This window comes from Scomber japonicus, chromosome 13 (genome assembly GCF_027409825.1).
Source record: "Scomber japonicus isolate fScoJap1 chromosome 13, fScoJap1.pri, whole genome shotgun sequence".
NCBI classification, from domain to species: Eukaryota; Metazoa; Chordata; class Actinopteri; order Scombriformes; family Scombridae; genus Scomber; species Scomber japonicus.
In genome coordinates, this window is record NC_070590.1 from 6,576,042 (window position 1) to 6,592,924 (window position 16,883).

At 39.3% G+C, this 16,883-nt stretch overlaps 1 protein-coding gene across 1 annotated transcript in view; it reads left to right on the forward strand.

Annotated features, from left to right (window-relative positions):
- Positions 1–1,794: 1,794 nt before the first annotated feature.
- capn5b (calpain 5b) overlaps positions 1,795–16,883 on the forward strand; it is a 39,623-nt gene continuing 24,534 nt past the window's right edge. The window contains 2 exon segments of the mRNA XM_053331923.1: positions 1,795–1,959; positions 15,786–15,917. Coding sequence (XP_053187898.1) covers positions 1,795–1,959; positions 15,786–15,917 — 297 coding nt within the window.

Consider the following 16,883-nt stretch of genomic DNA (forward strand, 5'->3'; position numbering starts at 1 on the left):
ATAAATCAAAGTCTGAGAAATATTAGGAAAATAGAATAACTTTGTTTGGGGTGGGAAAAGATCACATACATGGTTAAAAGAAACTAGTGTAGACTTTTGTAGGAGACAAATTATTTCTAGCTATCACAACGAGTTCTGGTAAGTAAACGTAAAAATTTGTCAGTTTTGAGTCAATCTGAGTTTTATTATAACAAACAACAGGTTTCTTGCCGAATCTACAAAAACACATATTATAGTGTCCATCTTTGTTTTTAGATTTCAGGATTTTATTTAGATATTTAGTTTCATATTAAATGTCTTGATTTTCTGATTTATTATTTAAACATCTTAGAAACCATGTTGGAAATAAGTCTTTTTACTTTAATATTGTTAATTATTATTTTAGGGTTTGTGTCTATAACCCATAAATCAATGACATCACATCATTATATAAAGTGTAGTCAGGTAAAGTCTATAATATTTATTTGCTTCTTGGCAGTTCAGTCACAATAAATCAGACTGTCAAATTAACCTTGAAGACAGAAGGTGCTTATTGATCTGCATGCAGATCTGGATTTGACAAGTCTTGACCCTTCACCGCTCTCTTTACAAAGGTCACGCCTCCTTCGTCCTTCATCTTCATCTCCAATCTTCAGATATCGTTTTTAAGATGAGGCAAATCTCCTTCAGGATGAGTTATTATGACTGCCTGCCATGTTTCAATCATCTCACGGTATAATATAACATCACCTGACTCTACATTTATGTTATTCTTTTTAAAATTAAAATAAATAATAAAATAAAGTCCCTATAGAATAAAGTGGGTAAAACCAGAAATGTTAAGGTGGGGGTATTAACCCTTATATACAGTTCATATTCTGACTCATAATTAATCTCTACACCAGTTCATATTCATAATTGCCCCATTGTTTGATAAATTCTTAATGAAGAGTGTATTATATGTATTTATGGGGAAAGAAAGGCATTTACAATCACTATTTTAAAAAATATAAAGAATATAGCAACATGTTTGAATACTGACTTTTGAATTTTGTAATGAAAAAAAGTCAAATTTGAACATCAGCTGCACAAAAATTATACATTTTATTTCCATTTTTGTATATTCAAGGTTTCATTAGGAAAAGTCCACCTAGCAGAAATGTGTATAGGGTGTAACAAAAATAAAGAAGAAAAGAAAATAATAAAACATAAAAGTTGAATAAAGTGCAATTGAAAGCTGGATTAAAAAGGTAGGGCTTAAATTTAATCTCTGATGGAAAAGCACTAGGTAATAAAAAAATAAAATCCAAATCAAAAGTTAGAAAGGCTTGTCGTTTATGTCGTATTAATTAGCCTTTTAATAGCTCCATCTCAGTGTGCCGCCGCCCTGACTCACCGATCCCTCTGTATACGCCCTTATATGCCAGTACCAGGCTGATCAATGTCTACATGGCTCCTTCAATGCATAGCAGTGATAATTAGGCCCCGGAGGATATCAGCGAATTGACAGATAAATCATTTTGACCCAGTGAATCCAGGCTGTGCTCGGAGGCAGCGGCACACATCGACTTTCTGTTTCCACCGAGAGCTTTCACTGTTAAGGTATTAAAGTCTGCTCGATGCTCGCTGTCAGTCAGGAGAAGTGCTTTCAAAATAAATGCCGGCAGATGTTGGCTTTTGGAGAGAAATACAGTGTTTCTAAAAAAAAATGAATGGAAGTCAATGGAGGAGTAGGATCTATGCATACGGAGGATATATAGAGTACAGTTTTGGTCTCATTGGTGTCATCTCGGTTGTGTCCTTCAGGGCTGCAGTATGTTCACTTCAGTGAAGGCCTTCGAGGGGCAGCAGTACTCCACCCTGAAGAGGCAGTGCTTGCAGAGTGGCCTGCTCTTTGAGGACCCCCGCTTCCCCGCCACCGACGACTCGCTCTTCTACCAGGGCAACAGGATCGGACGTGTGGTCTGGAAGAGGCCTCGGGTGAGTTGATTGACTGATTAAAACTGGTGCAGATATGTTTGGTTTGAGGCTGATTAGAGCTGCAGACAACTGTCAATTAATCAATTAGTCGATCGAAAGGAAATTAATCAACTATTTTAATTGTCAAATACCAAATGTTTGCTATTTAACCTTCCTGTCGTTCTCCCGGGTCAAATTGACCCCATCTGTTTTGACTGTTCCTTCTTTCCTTCCTCCCTCCCTTCCTTTCCTTCCTCTTTTCCTTCCTTCCTTCTGTCTGTCCTTCCTCCCTCCCTCCTTCTCTCTCTCTCTTTCCTTCCTCTCTCTTTCCTCCCTTCCTTCCTTTCCTTCCTCTCTTCTTTCTTTCCTCTGTCCTTCTTTCCTTCCCTTCCTTCCTCCCTCCTTTCCTTCCTTCTTCCTCCCTCCTTTCCTCCCTTCCTTCATCCCTCCTGTCCTTCCTTCCTTCCTTCCTCCCTCTCTCCTTTCCTTCCTTCCCTCATTCCTTCCTCCCTCCTTTCCTTCCTTCTTCCTTCTTCCCTCCCTCCTTTCCTTCCTTCTTCTTCCCTCCCTTCTTTCCTTCCTTCCTCCCTCCAACCTTCCTTCTTTCCTCAGTCCGTCCGTCCGTCCTTCCTTCCTCCCTCCTTTCCTTCCTTCCTTCCTTGACTCGAGGACAACAGGAGGGTTAAGGCTTCTTAAATTAATTTCATACATTTCTTTGTCATGCATGAAAGCTGAATATCTTTGGACTTTAGACTGTTAATTGGACAAAATGAGACTTTTTGAAAACATCAACTTGGGCTGTGGGAAATTATAACAGCTATTTAATATTTACTGACATATTACAGACAAAATTATTCATCTGTAAATAAATAAGCATGTTCCTGATCATTATGAGGCCCCAAAAGTTTCAGAATAGTCCAGTATGTATCAGCATGTTAGTTCATGACACAATAAGGCTTCTTGTTTTAGGGTTATAAACTATAATTTGATCAGTATCAATAAAAGTGATGGGTTCAAGTGTTTATATTTAGTTTATATCTTTAATTAATAGGTCATAATGAGCCAAACATTTAATACAATTGAATTAGCTGCATCCTATCAGAGGTTAATTAACCTTCATGTCCAATCTGATAAACATGCCCACTCATGTCATGCTGTGATTGGCCAGCTATGCAGTGGTTGAGATAAGTAAGTAAGCAGGGTCAGAGAAAGAGAGAGAGAGAGAAAGAAAGAGAGAGTTTCTGAAGCACAAATAAACTCGCCCACACCTCCGCAAAACCCTGCAGGAAGGTGCAGCATTGCCAGATTGTGGTGTGAATGCAGAGCTCCATCATGTCCGCTGTGGCCTCTCTGCTGCTCTGTGTGTGTGTGTAGCTCAGCTCCGCCCTCGGTGAAGCAAACACACAAACCTGCTGCTCTTTATACACAGAGACAGAGAGCAGAGCGGAGGAGAGAGGAGGGATGCTTCGACTCGTGACCTCACACCCTGCGTGCTGTTACTGGCTGAGGGTTACACACCTATTGCCCAAAGACTGACACCTGGCAACACACCAAAATAATACAAAAATACAGGCAGGCACATATTTCTAATAGGTCATAAGTCATGATTGAGAGAGATAATTTTTGTATGTGTGAGTCTAAAATCCTGTATAATATACCTTTTAAGTATCTCATATGACACTCACCAAGCACTTTATTAGGAACACCTGTGCAATCCAATACAACAGCTCTGCTATAAATTCTACTTTCATGAAGCCTATACATTTGCATTAGTTGTTAACATTGTGAAAAAGCTTATAATTCTACTTTATATCTATTATTTAGGTCATTGTAGGTGGTATTGGTGGTGTACTGGAGTGCTTTATATTGGAAAGTCTTCCTAATATTTTGCCCCCCTCATGTATGTTAAATGGGGCAGATTACACAAGTGTTCCTAAAAAAAGTGCTTGGTAATAACTTTGAGATCCAGAGGTCATAATAACGAGATAAGGCCTCAAGTTTTTCCCTTATTACCGACACTATGACATCATCATAAAGAAAATAGACTGAGTTGTTGTACCCTGTAGTTTGATCCCTGATTAGTTCAGCTGGTGATGATGATGATGAAAGTTGTTCAATCTAAGTGTTTTTTATTAGTCGATGGACAGTTGTAAACTAGCTTATTTTTGTGGTATTTTTGCCTTTATTTGACAGTTGATGGTGACCTTGCAGTTTTGTGCCATGTGCAGTAACCATTTGACTAGCAGTGCACTCCGGCTGACTCTGAACATTGTCAATAAACTGCTGAAGTGTGCAGGTTCTTCTTCTCCTGACATTTTTGGCAATTACCAACCAGCTTCAGGTGACTAACACCCTCTGGGCTCGAGTGGGAATTGTCCTGATTCGCATGCAGTCTGACAGTATTTTTGGGATGACTGGTGATTGGTGCTCTCACAAAACATCTACACAGTTTTAATAAACAACAGTAATGTGGATATAATGACTAAGTGAGTAAAGGCAAGTCTGGTAAGTCAGCCTCTAAAAGCAGGAAAAAGACTCATGCAATATTATGATAGTCTAAACCCATATTTAGTCTCATAACATGATATCATATAATATCAGTATATTACCAAGCCCTAATGTTTTCCATTAAGAATCACCAAATCCTTAATATATATATTAATACACAAAATATCTCAGGGTTTGGTCAAATATTGAGACCTTGGTGTCAAATAACCGTCTTGTTAAAGTCATCATTTTGTGCAACTGGGCTTAAATTTGGAGCAGTTATTGCAGCATTAAAACATTCACATCAGGGAGCTCTCAGTGCCAAAGGTCCCTGCAGGATAAGAGTTTGATGACCTATGACTAATCATTTATAATTTACTGAATAACATTATGTCAGTAGTCATCGACCATTGCTCCTCTACACTCTTCAGTCTCCTTGTATAAGCCGGTACAGTATGTATGATATCAGATTCAGGGCCTCAGGATTTAGTGAGCTGACTCCCCTGCCACTGTTACCCCCCACCCCCCCTCCCTCCCTCCACACACACACACACACACACACACACAGCAGGCTGTGGTTCTGGATGGAGTAACCTCCTTCTGCCTGTGTGCCGCTGCAGCGACAGCCAGCGTGCATTGCCATGGAAACTGGGTCACGCAGATTATATGTTTTGGTCTGTGCTGATGTCAGTCATGCAGACTGAAAACTGGAAGAAGTCGAGAGGAGGAGGGGGGAAAAAAAGCAGGAGGAGCAATCTTTTCATTTTTGTCAGGATAAGATTTGTGTCTTCTGTCAGGACGTTAGAAACACTGACAGGCTCATTTTAACCCAGTCATTTTTTATTATGTACTCAGTGAATGTCAAGCAGATACTTACATAATGAATCCTTTGGCTTTATAATTGTTAAACTGAGCAACACACCTCTCATAGTCATCTGCATATGAACCCAAGTGCCAAATAAATATTCTTTGACTAGAAATACTCCTTTACAAGTAAAAGTCTTGTGCTTCTGGACTCAAAACAGACAAACAGTCAAAAACTTGAGTGTGTAACTATGGATACTTCTCACCCTCACTGGTCACCATCTTGGCTATGTACCAGAAGAAGAGGAACCACTTTTCAAAATTTAATCAAGTTCTTCACAAAACCTCATTTTAAAATATCACACACACACGGATACACTGCCTTTCTGCACAACATTATGGTGCTACAAATACTTCTTGGATAAAACTAAATGTATCAGCTGCAAAGATTAGGAAACAGGAAATAAAGGGGAAACTATTTTGATGATGGATTAATTGCTATAAGTGAGTTTTCAAGCCAAAATACCAAACAGTTGATGGTTTTAGCACATCGAATTTGAGTATTTGATACCTTTTATTTTAATTTGGGTGTTTGACAATATTTACACTGTAGAGAACATTTAAAAACAACCAAAGTGTGTTACAGATGCTAAGAATTGCAAAATCAAATGATAAAGACATAGTTTTAGGATCGAAGGGAAAATTAATAAGTGTAGAATAAAATTAATTGAATTCATTAAATCGTAAAAAACACATAAGAATTGCACAGAGAAGAAATAACTGGTGACTATTATTATAAAGGCTGAGAAAAATAGACTAAATAATATCAGTTTATAGCAGGCAGGGAGTTCCAGTCCTCTGAAATGAGGCCAATGCGGAAGTAACTTAGAACTGCATTCTATCAAAAGGCCGCCAGGGGGCGACCGTTTTGGTGTCAAAAGGACTTCCGTCTCTATACAAGTCAATGGAGAATTCACCAACTTCTCACTTGATTTCTAACCTCAGTAAACATTTTCAAAATGTGTTTATGGTCTCAATCGCTAGTTTAAAGCCTTCTTCAATGCAGTATGATGTTCATTTGTGAAATGTTGGCCTCCCTGATTTTATATTTGACGATAAAGCAGGGTATGCATTAGGGCGTGGCTACGTCGTGATTGACAGGTTGATTGACCAATGTCCTCGAGATCCATACCATAGCAACCTCCCTGCTCCGCCCATGGCCTCGCCTCATGCCCATATAAGTAGAATCTGTGTTTTTATTTTTCCCAGCATGCACCTGAAATTTTCAAGATGGCGCTGCCTAGATTCGAAACTATTGGCTTCCGAGCAGCAGTCCACAAACCAATGGGTGACGTCACGGATGTTACGTCCATTTCTTTTATACAATGTATGGTATAATCCCATGTTTAGGGCAACATTTCAAAGTTAATGTAGATTCTCAAATAGCATCAAGGGTAGCGAGAACCAAGCCTTTATTATTTATTTATCAGTACAATTAGTCATAATCATCAATCTGCTGTTCTAAGTTTGTTTTCTCCTCCAGTTTGTAGGTTTTTTAAATCACTTTTAGGTAATGTTAGTGAAAGGCAACACTTCCTACACAGATGTTTCACATTAAAAGCCTTTCTATAGCTCAAATGGCATCACATGTTTTTGTGTGGATGGTGCAGAGCGACATGACGTGAATACACATCGCCTCAAATCTGTAGCCAAAGGGAGATAGTTTGAGTTTTTAACAGTTAATGACAGGACTCCAGTAGTGATGTAGTGTTTGATGTTATTGGAGCGATATATTATTCAACTGTGAAGGATTGTATGGTATACAGACAAATATATTGTTGTTTTATCTCAGCGTTGGACAGTTGGAGTGCAGAGAGTGGTGCAGATTTCTCTAAGTATCCAAATGTGGGCATAAATTTCAATGTCCTTTACAGCTTCAAGAGTCTCTGGAAAATGTTCTTTTTCTTAAAAGCCTGTCAGCAGCAGGCTGATATGTAGCAGCTAGTAGAAAAACTAGTAAATCATCTTCATGGACTTCAAATCCTTAAGAGACCTTACATTGTGCAGCTTCTGAACCTGCAGTAAAACATTACAAACAAGAGGGCACTTCTGTTTAATCTCACGTGATTTGTGGATATACTAATTCAAATGAAACATATCTGGGGAAGGTGAAAATTTACTAACCAAAAAACCAATGAGAAGCAGCCATTTCCCCTCTTGTAGTTCAGTAATTTGATGCAGGAAAGAGGTTCCTTCTAATCACAATTCTCGGTGCTTCTCGTAATGTGTTTACTGGCGGAAAAGCTGCATTTTTTGGGTTTGAAGCAATAAATCTATGTCTCACAACGATTTCAATTGGAGTGTTGTTTTCTTCTTCTCCCAAATAAATAAAAATGAGGAAGAAAGCTTGAAAAATTTATGTGGAAATTAAAAGTCAAGTTTTCTAACCCTGTATAGTTTCAACCGACAGCAGTCAATCAAGTCGCTCACAATCTGACTGCAGAGATCCGTGTTATCGGAGTCAGGGTGAAGGTTCATGGGCTTAACCCCCCCAATCCCCCCCCAGAGTCTGCTGTGCTCAATGTTATCCTTGCTCAGATGCATCCAGGCGAAATTTATGGCAGCAATGTAGTCCCAGTGGCAGAGCGTGCGAGCATAAAGAGCAGGCTCTAATAAAATGTTCCTCCTTCTGTCTGTCTGTCCGTCTGTCTGTCTCACATTGTCTCTCCTCTTCCTCTCGCTGCATCTCTTCTACTGATTTGTGTTTATTTATGTCTTGACAAGGGCGATATGACAACATTTACTGTGAGAAAATTGAAATGGAAATTTTCAAGGTCCCTTTTTATATATTTCTGGATGTATCTGGTCATTTTGGGCAAAGTTGTTCGGGATGCACTAATTCAATCTGATCAATATTGATGCCTGTACTGACCTAATTAAGCAGACCATCTATCTGCCAGATGTTTTTGTCAGTCATCCATTGCTAGCTCTGATTTTAGTGCCACAGCATCCCTGACATCATGGGTGTAGGAAACATTGAAAATATGGGTGGGGTAGTCTAGTGGTTTTTGTTCCTTTTATGTGGCTATATAAGCATGAGAAACATTTTGGGTACATTTTGTAATTTCATTCAGAGAGGAAGTGGTTGGCAGCAGATCACATATTTAAAGATATTAAAAAGCTAAGAGTACAGAATCGATGACTAATTCAGAGCAATCTTTTATAATAACCACTCATTGTTTGTTTAAACCTTAGAGTCTCTTTATGCTTGCATGCAATTGCAATTTCTGTTAAATTAGTTTCTTTAATGTTATCAAATCAGTGTGTAAAGAAGAGAGGATGAATGTGGACTGCCTGTTAAGAGACAGAGGCTTAACTGAGCGGCTGTGTAAAGGGCCAGTGTAAGATAAACAAAGAGTTTCATGAACTGTGACTCATGCAAAGCTACTCTAGTGAAGTCCCAGAATGAAAAATACAGAGCTGGAAATTAGCATAATTGGTCCCTTTTAAGCTCTGGTGCAGGATTTCCCATGGATGTTTTATAAGAGCTGGATATTGGGCCGAAAATGGTGCCCATTCAGTCCTATAAGTATTGCTCGGCTGGTGCATACACCAAAAAACACATTTCTAGCTTCTGGGTATATATCCGTGTTATGTGACCCACTGAATTTGAGCAGTAGTGTTTCCACCCACTCGGCCCACAGACTTTACATTGTGATGATTGTTACAGACTTTTAAATCACACATGCAAAACCTCCATTAATCAAAAGTTCATAATAGAAAAAGAGTCATAATTGACCTTGTCTGTTGTTTTAAGTGTCCTGTCAACAGTTTTACAGACGTCTCTTTTACAATTATAGTCTATGGGGAAAATGCTTTTTGGGCTGCAGGAGGATTTATCAATGCAATACCGCGAGTGACCACTGGGGAAAATCAGCTGATGGCTTATCAGCAGTGCCCTATCCAGCTCTTATAGTACGTCAATGGATCTTCCTTTGCAGATGAACTCTAAGTTTTCATTATAAGTTAATCTTGAATAATAAATTCCCAACAATGCCCCCCTCAGTAGCAAAGTTATTGCTTCCATTGCGAACAAATAGGCTAGCTAGGTAGTTTATCCAGTAGCTTGTGATTCGTGTCCCTCACAGAAAATGAGTGATAACATAGTCCACCCATTTAGAGGGAAGATATGATTAGTCAATTTTATAATCATTTGAAATTAGCCATTGAATTATTATTGCTCGGCCACCAATCACAGAGCTGATAGCAACGGCAGAGGCAGCAAAATGAACAGGCAGGTTTGACGGATGTATTTCCTCAGAAACATTATGTTAGATGTTGATGTCAAATTATGAAGTTATAAAATCAAATAAGAACTAGTGATATTTAAATATTCAAGATATTTGAATAGAATAGTTGTGGTTCCCCTTTGACCTGAAGTTATGATGAACTAGAATCTTCTTTCACTGGATTCTCAATTGAATTTCCCTAAAAAATAAGATAAATAAGATTACTGTTATTGTGGTAAAAATCATAATCCGTATCGCCCACAACTCGTCTTACCAATGAGAAGATGCATTTATCTGCCTTAAAGGTATCTGGATCTCATGTGGGTCACATAAAGAAGCACAGAGGCAGGAAACACAGAAAGACTCCTAGCTAGCAAAGATGGATGTAAACACTGCAGGTTTAAAATCACTTCCAAAAGAAACAAAGACTTTGTAAATGTTTGTTTTATTGGCGTTTTCGCCTTCGTCGGACAGTCGATGGTAAAGAGGCAGACAGGAAGCTAAAAGAAGGAGATGGATATGACATGCGACAAAGGTCCCAGCCACAGTGAAACCGAGCCTACCAGGGGCACTCCTTGTGAATTTTTGATGAGGAAAGAAAAGCTCTCAACAGGTTTGTGGGGCCTCAAGGATACACACAATGCATTTTAATGAGGAAAAGCGAACGTGGGCTTTAAAAGAGAACTCCCTACAGGGATATTTGGATTGGCACACTGGATATTTGCACTGCCTTCTCGCACTTGTGGCTTGTTTCTGTGTTTATATTTGTGGCCGATGTTTCCTCTCACAAGCTGATGGATGGTGTTGAGGGGAGCTATGAAGCTGGTTGAAAGGTTCTCAGTAGCCGGGTAAATGATTAGGCTGTGCTCAGCCACAATATTCACATTACTTCAATGTCTGCACGGCTGGGCAGGGATCGATACTCTATTACTCTTCCACCTGAGCCAATCCTTGGACAGCCGGCCACCACAGGGAGCCCCCGACACTGCTCAGACTCCACCAATCAATGCTGTTGCAGACAGAAGGAAAAAAAAGTGATTAGAGATCTTAACTCTGGCACCGGTCAGACAGAGTTCCACGAAACAACATCCAAACATTGCTTCACACAGACTTGCACGTACAGATGCACATTTAAGACAGAAAGTACCTCGCTGCCGATCTTTATAAGAGCAGAGGGGGTGCTGGAAGGGACTGGACGCCTCTAAGGAGCACTGCAGTGGCCTCTGCTTCTGATTAAAAGTTGGCTTTTGCAGCAATCAGCTTTGCAGCATCAGCAAATAGCTGACCTTGGCTGTGTCCTATGTGTGCGCTTGCGTGTCTGCTTTTGTCTCCCACGCTGGAACATACACCATAGTGTGTACATGCTGTGATCTGGCTGTATGTTTATGATTAAAGCAGGATGGTGTAGGTAGAGGTAGAGGTGGAGGGGTGGGAAGGGGGGGGGGCTTCAGCCTAATCCAGCCCACACTGCAGAGGTCGACTGGCTATCACGGGGCTAAACACAAATACAGTCACACTCACCTTCACACTTATGGGTAATGTCTTAAGTCTCCAGTTCAATTAACCTGCATGTCTTTTAGACTGTGGGAGGAAAAAATAACTCTCACAGCATGCAGACTCTAGATCGACAGCTTCACTGAGCCACTGTGCTGCTTTTATTATAGTAACCTTTACATTCTCATGTGGTAAAAATCCTCCCAATTCTCCCAATTCCCCAAAAAGGTCTTTACCTATGCAGACATGCAGAAACATTATGATCTAATAACCTGATGATGACTTTGAATACCTCAAAGGACCTTTAGAGACAGAAATAAAACAAATATTTCCCCAGTTGTAATAATGTGTCTCTGTTTTAACCTTTACATACTCATAATTAGTCTCTCCACCAATTCACATTCATAAACTCCCCCATCAGTCATTAATAAATGTTTCATTAATCCTTCTGTGAAAAAAAATACGGTCCAGGAGAACATTTCAGGTCAAAATTGTACATTTGCTTAAATAAAAATGTGTATCAGCTGCACAAAAATTTAAAAATGATGCATCTTATTACTATTTATGTATATTCTGGGTCACATTATAGGACAAGTCTGGCTAAAAGAAATGTGTTTATGGTGCTTTTACAGCTCTCAAATGTAACAATGGGTCAAATTGGACCCAATTTTGGGTGACATTTAGTCAGTCAGTGTTGGTTTGTGGATACTTGTTAGTTAACTACATAAACCATTGTTGCTAAAGTGATCATGTTAGTCTTCGTTTTTGCATATTAGGTCATTTCTAAACAGCTTTTGGTGCATTATCACGACTCTTTGAACTCGAGTATAGAGCTGACCCTGAGTTGCTTGCAAGCCAAGACTGATGCAATCAAATCCACTCTGTTCTGGTTAATGGAGACAGATACAGTATATGTGGCTAAACAAAAGTGTATTACATCACATCTGGGTTTTATCCTCGTATGAGATACTTGAAACTACAAACCTAAGCTGTAAAGAAACTCCCCCAAATTGACTCTGACACTCAAGTGTTTAATAAAATGCCAGTTCGTGCTCACTCAGTCCCACGACGTACAGCTGCTCTGTGTATGTTACATGATCACATATTATACACCATCTCTCTCCGTTTCTCTCTCTCTGTCCCTTCTTTTACTTTTCTAACCCTACTTGAGTGTGTAAAGATAAAGAGCTGTTAAGTGGTGCTGTGCTCTGCGCTGTCTGAGTAATGGCCGAGGTGCCCATCGACCCGCCGGTCCCATAAAGCAGAGAGCAGAAAACAGACAGACTGTTCACACCCAGACCGCTGCCAGCTCTGCAGGCTGCAGTAAAAAATGAAGTTGTTCTGTATTTTATATTTGGACTGGTGTTAACTCTTATATTTAAAAAAAAACAAACAAACAGATATTGACCAGTCACTGAAACGATGGATATGATGCAGTTTATTTGATTTAAGTTAATTTATTGTAGCATCAATTAGTCAAGATGTGACATTAACCTCAGATGATAGTATAGATGAATATATTTCTCTAGTAGTATTGAGGTTTGAGGTTTCCCATCATGATTATCTCAATATTTCTTAAAGCTTTTCCAATCAGACTGAATCTCAAGCTTTTAGCAGAAAATGCATTTTTTGTTTTTAAATATTATTTTTTTGGCCTTTATTTGGCAGTTTATGGCAGAGAGGCCGACAGGAAAGGAGAGAGAGGGAAAGGGGTATTATATGCAACGAAGGTCCTTTACCAGACTGGAACCAGGGATGTTGCTGGTATATGGCATGTGCTGCTACAAGGGTGCTCTGAAAATGCACTCTTAATGATTATTTTCTTTATTGATTAACCTGTTGAGTATTCTTCTTAATTAGTCGAGTTGTCGACTTGTTTGGGCCACAAAATGTTGGAAAATGGGGGGGAAATATCGATCACTGTTTCCCAAAGCCCAAAGTGATGTCTTTAAATAGGGCTGTTTCCACTGCAGGAACTTTGGGGTCATTTTACGGGGCCGTGAACATTGGCGCGTGTCTCCATAGCAGGAACCTGAAACTTTTACGGGGGCAAAACGAGTCCCTGCCTCGGGGGTATGTCCTCTGGGTGGCCCCCCGAAAAATTCCTGGGTTTGGCTCATAGACTGTATATAAGAAATGGACGTAACATCCGTGACGTCATCCATTGGTTTGTGGACTGCTGCTCGGAAGCCTATAGTATCGAATCTAGGCCATCTTGAAAATTTCAGGTGCATGCCGGGAAAAAAAGAACATGGATTCTACTTATATGGGCATGAGGCGGAGTCATGGACAGACGTATGGGCGGGACCAACAGCGGAGCGGGGAGGCTGCGATTGGTTGCGAGGGCTGGATCTCAAGGACATTGGTCAATCAACCTGTCAATCACAATGTAGTCACGTAGCCTGCTTTATCGTCAAATATAAAATCAGGGAGGCCAAAATTTCACAAATGAACATCATACTGCATTGAAGAAGGCTTTAAACTAGTGATTGAGACCATAAACACATTTTGAAAACGTTTACTGAGGTTAGAAATCAAGTGAGAAATTGGTGAATTCTCCATTGACTTGTATAGAGACGGACTTCTTTTTGAACACAAAACGGTCGCCCCCTGGTGGCCTTTTGATAGAATGCAGCTCTAAGTTACTTCCGCATTGGCTTCTTTTCAGAGGACAGGAACTCCCCGCCTGGTTTGGCTTGAGGTTGACTCGGTGGTGACTGGGTATACTCAAAGAAGGATGTGACGTCAACAGAAAGCGCCAAAATAAAACTACGGGTCTGTTCTAAACCTCATACTTTCCTACTACTCGTACTAACTCTGACGTCATTTGAAGTATGTAGTGTGTTTCAACTGCGTAGTATGTGATTTAGAGTATGTGAGAAGTTCCTGGATGGTTTACTAGATTCTCCAGAAATGCGGAGTATGCATCAAGAGCTGACTACTCACACTCAAATTACCCAAGATGCAACGCAACTTCTGAAAAAACCCAAAATATAAATGTCACAGATCACCACCGAGGGTATGTTCGCTTCCTGTTTTCAAAATAAAAGCACCAATTCTATCGTTATGGTTTTCTTAATAATAAAAGGTAACGGGTGTTTTATTTTGTGAAAATGACAGGAAGTGCATTACTCGCTACGGCTAACTTGAGTGGCTCCAAATTCGCAGGAACAAAACTTAAAACAGGTGTTATTTGGACAAATTAGCTTCACATTGTGGATCTAAAGGGCTACTTTACTTTCTCGCCTAAAAAGGTTAGACATGTGGATAAAGTGGTATATTTACAGAGTTAGAGCTACAAGTAAACTAGACATTAACCACAGCGTCACACCTTAAAACATCGTTATTTTCACTCCCTAAAGATACTCATGTGTGAGGGCAGCAGTGGAAAATACTAAACTAAAGAAATTGTGAGAATACATAATTGTTCATCAAGGGTGGAGATAATCGTTCATTAATCGTAATCGAGGTTAAAAGTTCAGTTAATCGTGATTTTGTTTTTTGCCATAATCGCCCAGCCCTAGTACATATTATGTGAAAGCACCAATCATCAGCTCTATAGTATTGTCTCAATATCGATATATCGAGGTCGTTGGTCCATGTTGCCTAGCTCTAGTCCGCTACCCAATTTATTTTTTCAATAATTCTCACTTTCTTTTTTTTATCATAACTTCCTCTTGCTTCTAACATATTTAAGCTGTAGAGAGGACAGTGTGTGTCTCTCTGTAAATGGCGAGTGTCGGCCCGCAGCCTGTAGTAATCATCCCACACATTATCGCAGGAACAGGATGTCTGATTGTGTGTGTGTGTGTGTGTGTGTGTGCTCGTGTTTTTCGTGCATGTGGTTAGGTGTACGAGAGAGAAAGAGAGAGAGACAGAGGGAAAGAGAAAAAGCAAGAGCAGCTCATTGACCATCATGTTGTTAGCTGTAATAGAGGCCTGTCCGTCCACATTGTGGCAGAAAATGGACCTCGACACCACAGGAAATGTGATTTCACAAGCGCACGCAGCACTCCACACTCGGGTAGAAGATCATGAATTGGATACGTGGGTAGATGCGGACAGATGGTCTCTTTCTGATTCATGAACTTGCCTCAATAACCCATTTACGCTCCTCTGTGTCTTTGCATTTTGTACTGTACACCATTTGTTAAGCAGAAACCTTGCAAGAATATACTTTATATAATTCTATACTTTATTTTATTATCATTCTATACATTTTATCCTCTTATCAGTTTCTATAATGTTTTATTAGTGCTTTTAATCTCTTTTTAACCTAGTTTTAGTCGAGCTCTTATTAAACTTTATCTCTTTTATTCCATTTTTGACTTTTGTTTTGTCTTTTTAATCTATTTTAACCTTTTTTTTACTCTAATTTAAACTTTTTCTCTTATTCTCTCTCTTCATTTATTTATTTTTTTTAACATTTTATCAACCTTATTTTCTCTTCTGTGCATTGATCTCAGTTTTTTTCTTCTTAATTTGTTCTTTATTTTTGTTCTCTCATCATTTTTATTCCTTTTCTCTATGTTGTCACTTTTATTTTGTCTTATTATCAGCTTGTAAATCAACTATAAAGCACTTTCAACTACATTAACCTGTATGAAACATGCTATATAAATAAAGTTTGATTGATTAAATGATAAATATTACCACATCTTGGCTTAAAATCAACAACTTCAAATCTAAATAAATGTCTATATGTGTACCTTATATGTGCTAAATTTTCATCTTGTGCTTTTTCTTTTCTTTGTGTGTTGTTTTGGAGTGTAGGAGCTGTGTGAAGACCCTCACCTGTTTGTCGATGGCATCAGCGCACACGATTTACATCAGGGACAGCTGGGGAACTGCTGGTTTGTGGCAGCGTGCTCCAGTCTGGCCTCCAGAGAGTCTCTGTGGCAAAAAGTAAGTGTGTGTCTCTGTTTGTGTAGATACGTGTGTGTGTGTGTGTGTGTGTGTGTGTGTGTGTGTGTTTCCTCCGCTGTCCACTTCCTCTTCCCTAATGCACCAGTCTGACCTCAAAGTGCTACTCATCACACATCTTTTGGTTAGATAGATACATTTATTTGACAACAACGCAATTACACACAAGACTGCCGTCACCCAGCCCTAATATAGAAACCAATTATCGAGGAGAAAAACATCATAAAAGTCAAATAAGACACAAAGTAAGATGGCAGATATTCAAGTCAGAGCAATAACAGTACACAATCAGACAAAGACTGTCGTGACCTCGGTATCTATCTGTTAAAATCCATTAGTGGAAGTCTCTCCTGAGCTGATTGACATTAATGGACTCTTGTGTTTTTACTTGAGGGGGAAAAAAAACTGAACATCCAGATGAGCTTCAAGAATTAAAAAGATATTTGTTTATTCATTTCTTGCCTCTCGAAGAGTTAAACAACTATCATGATAAACAAAAGATGCAAATGTTGAATAATTTAACAGCAAGCAAAACAAACTTATGATTGCATTTTTTTTTAACCTAGAGTTTAAAACCTCCTCTCAGTCTGTGTTGCCTCACATCTTATATTTATGTAAAACATTTGCATCTACTGCTCGCTCATATTATGTTCTCCGCCCGCGTGAGGAAACAAAAAACTCATTTTAACAGCTCAGAATACTAATTGAGGAATTATATTATCTAATAGAAAGTTGAGACTTTACTCTGCTTGTTTTTTTGCTCTCGCAGTATCAGCCTGTGGTTGTTTGCTGGCAGAAGAAAACGATGCATTGCAACAAGAGTAAACAGGCGGATGAAATAACGCTATGTCTGTGAAATCACTGATTCGCCCATTTAATCAGATAGCTTACTCTCATTGCTGCTGATTAAACACACTCAGGAGGCTGAATGCTAAAAAAGGACCCAAC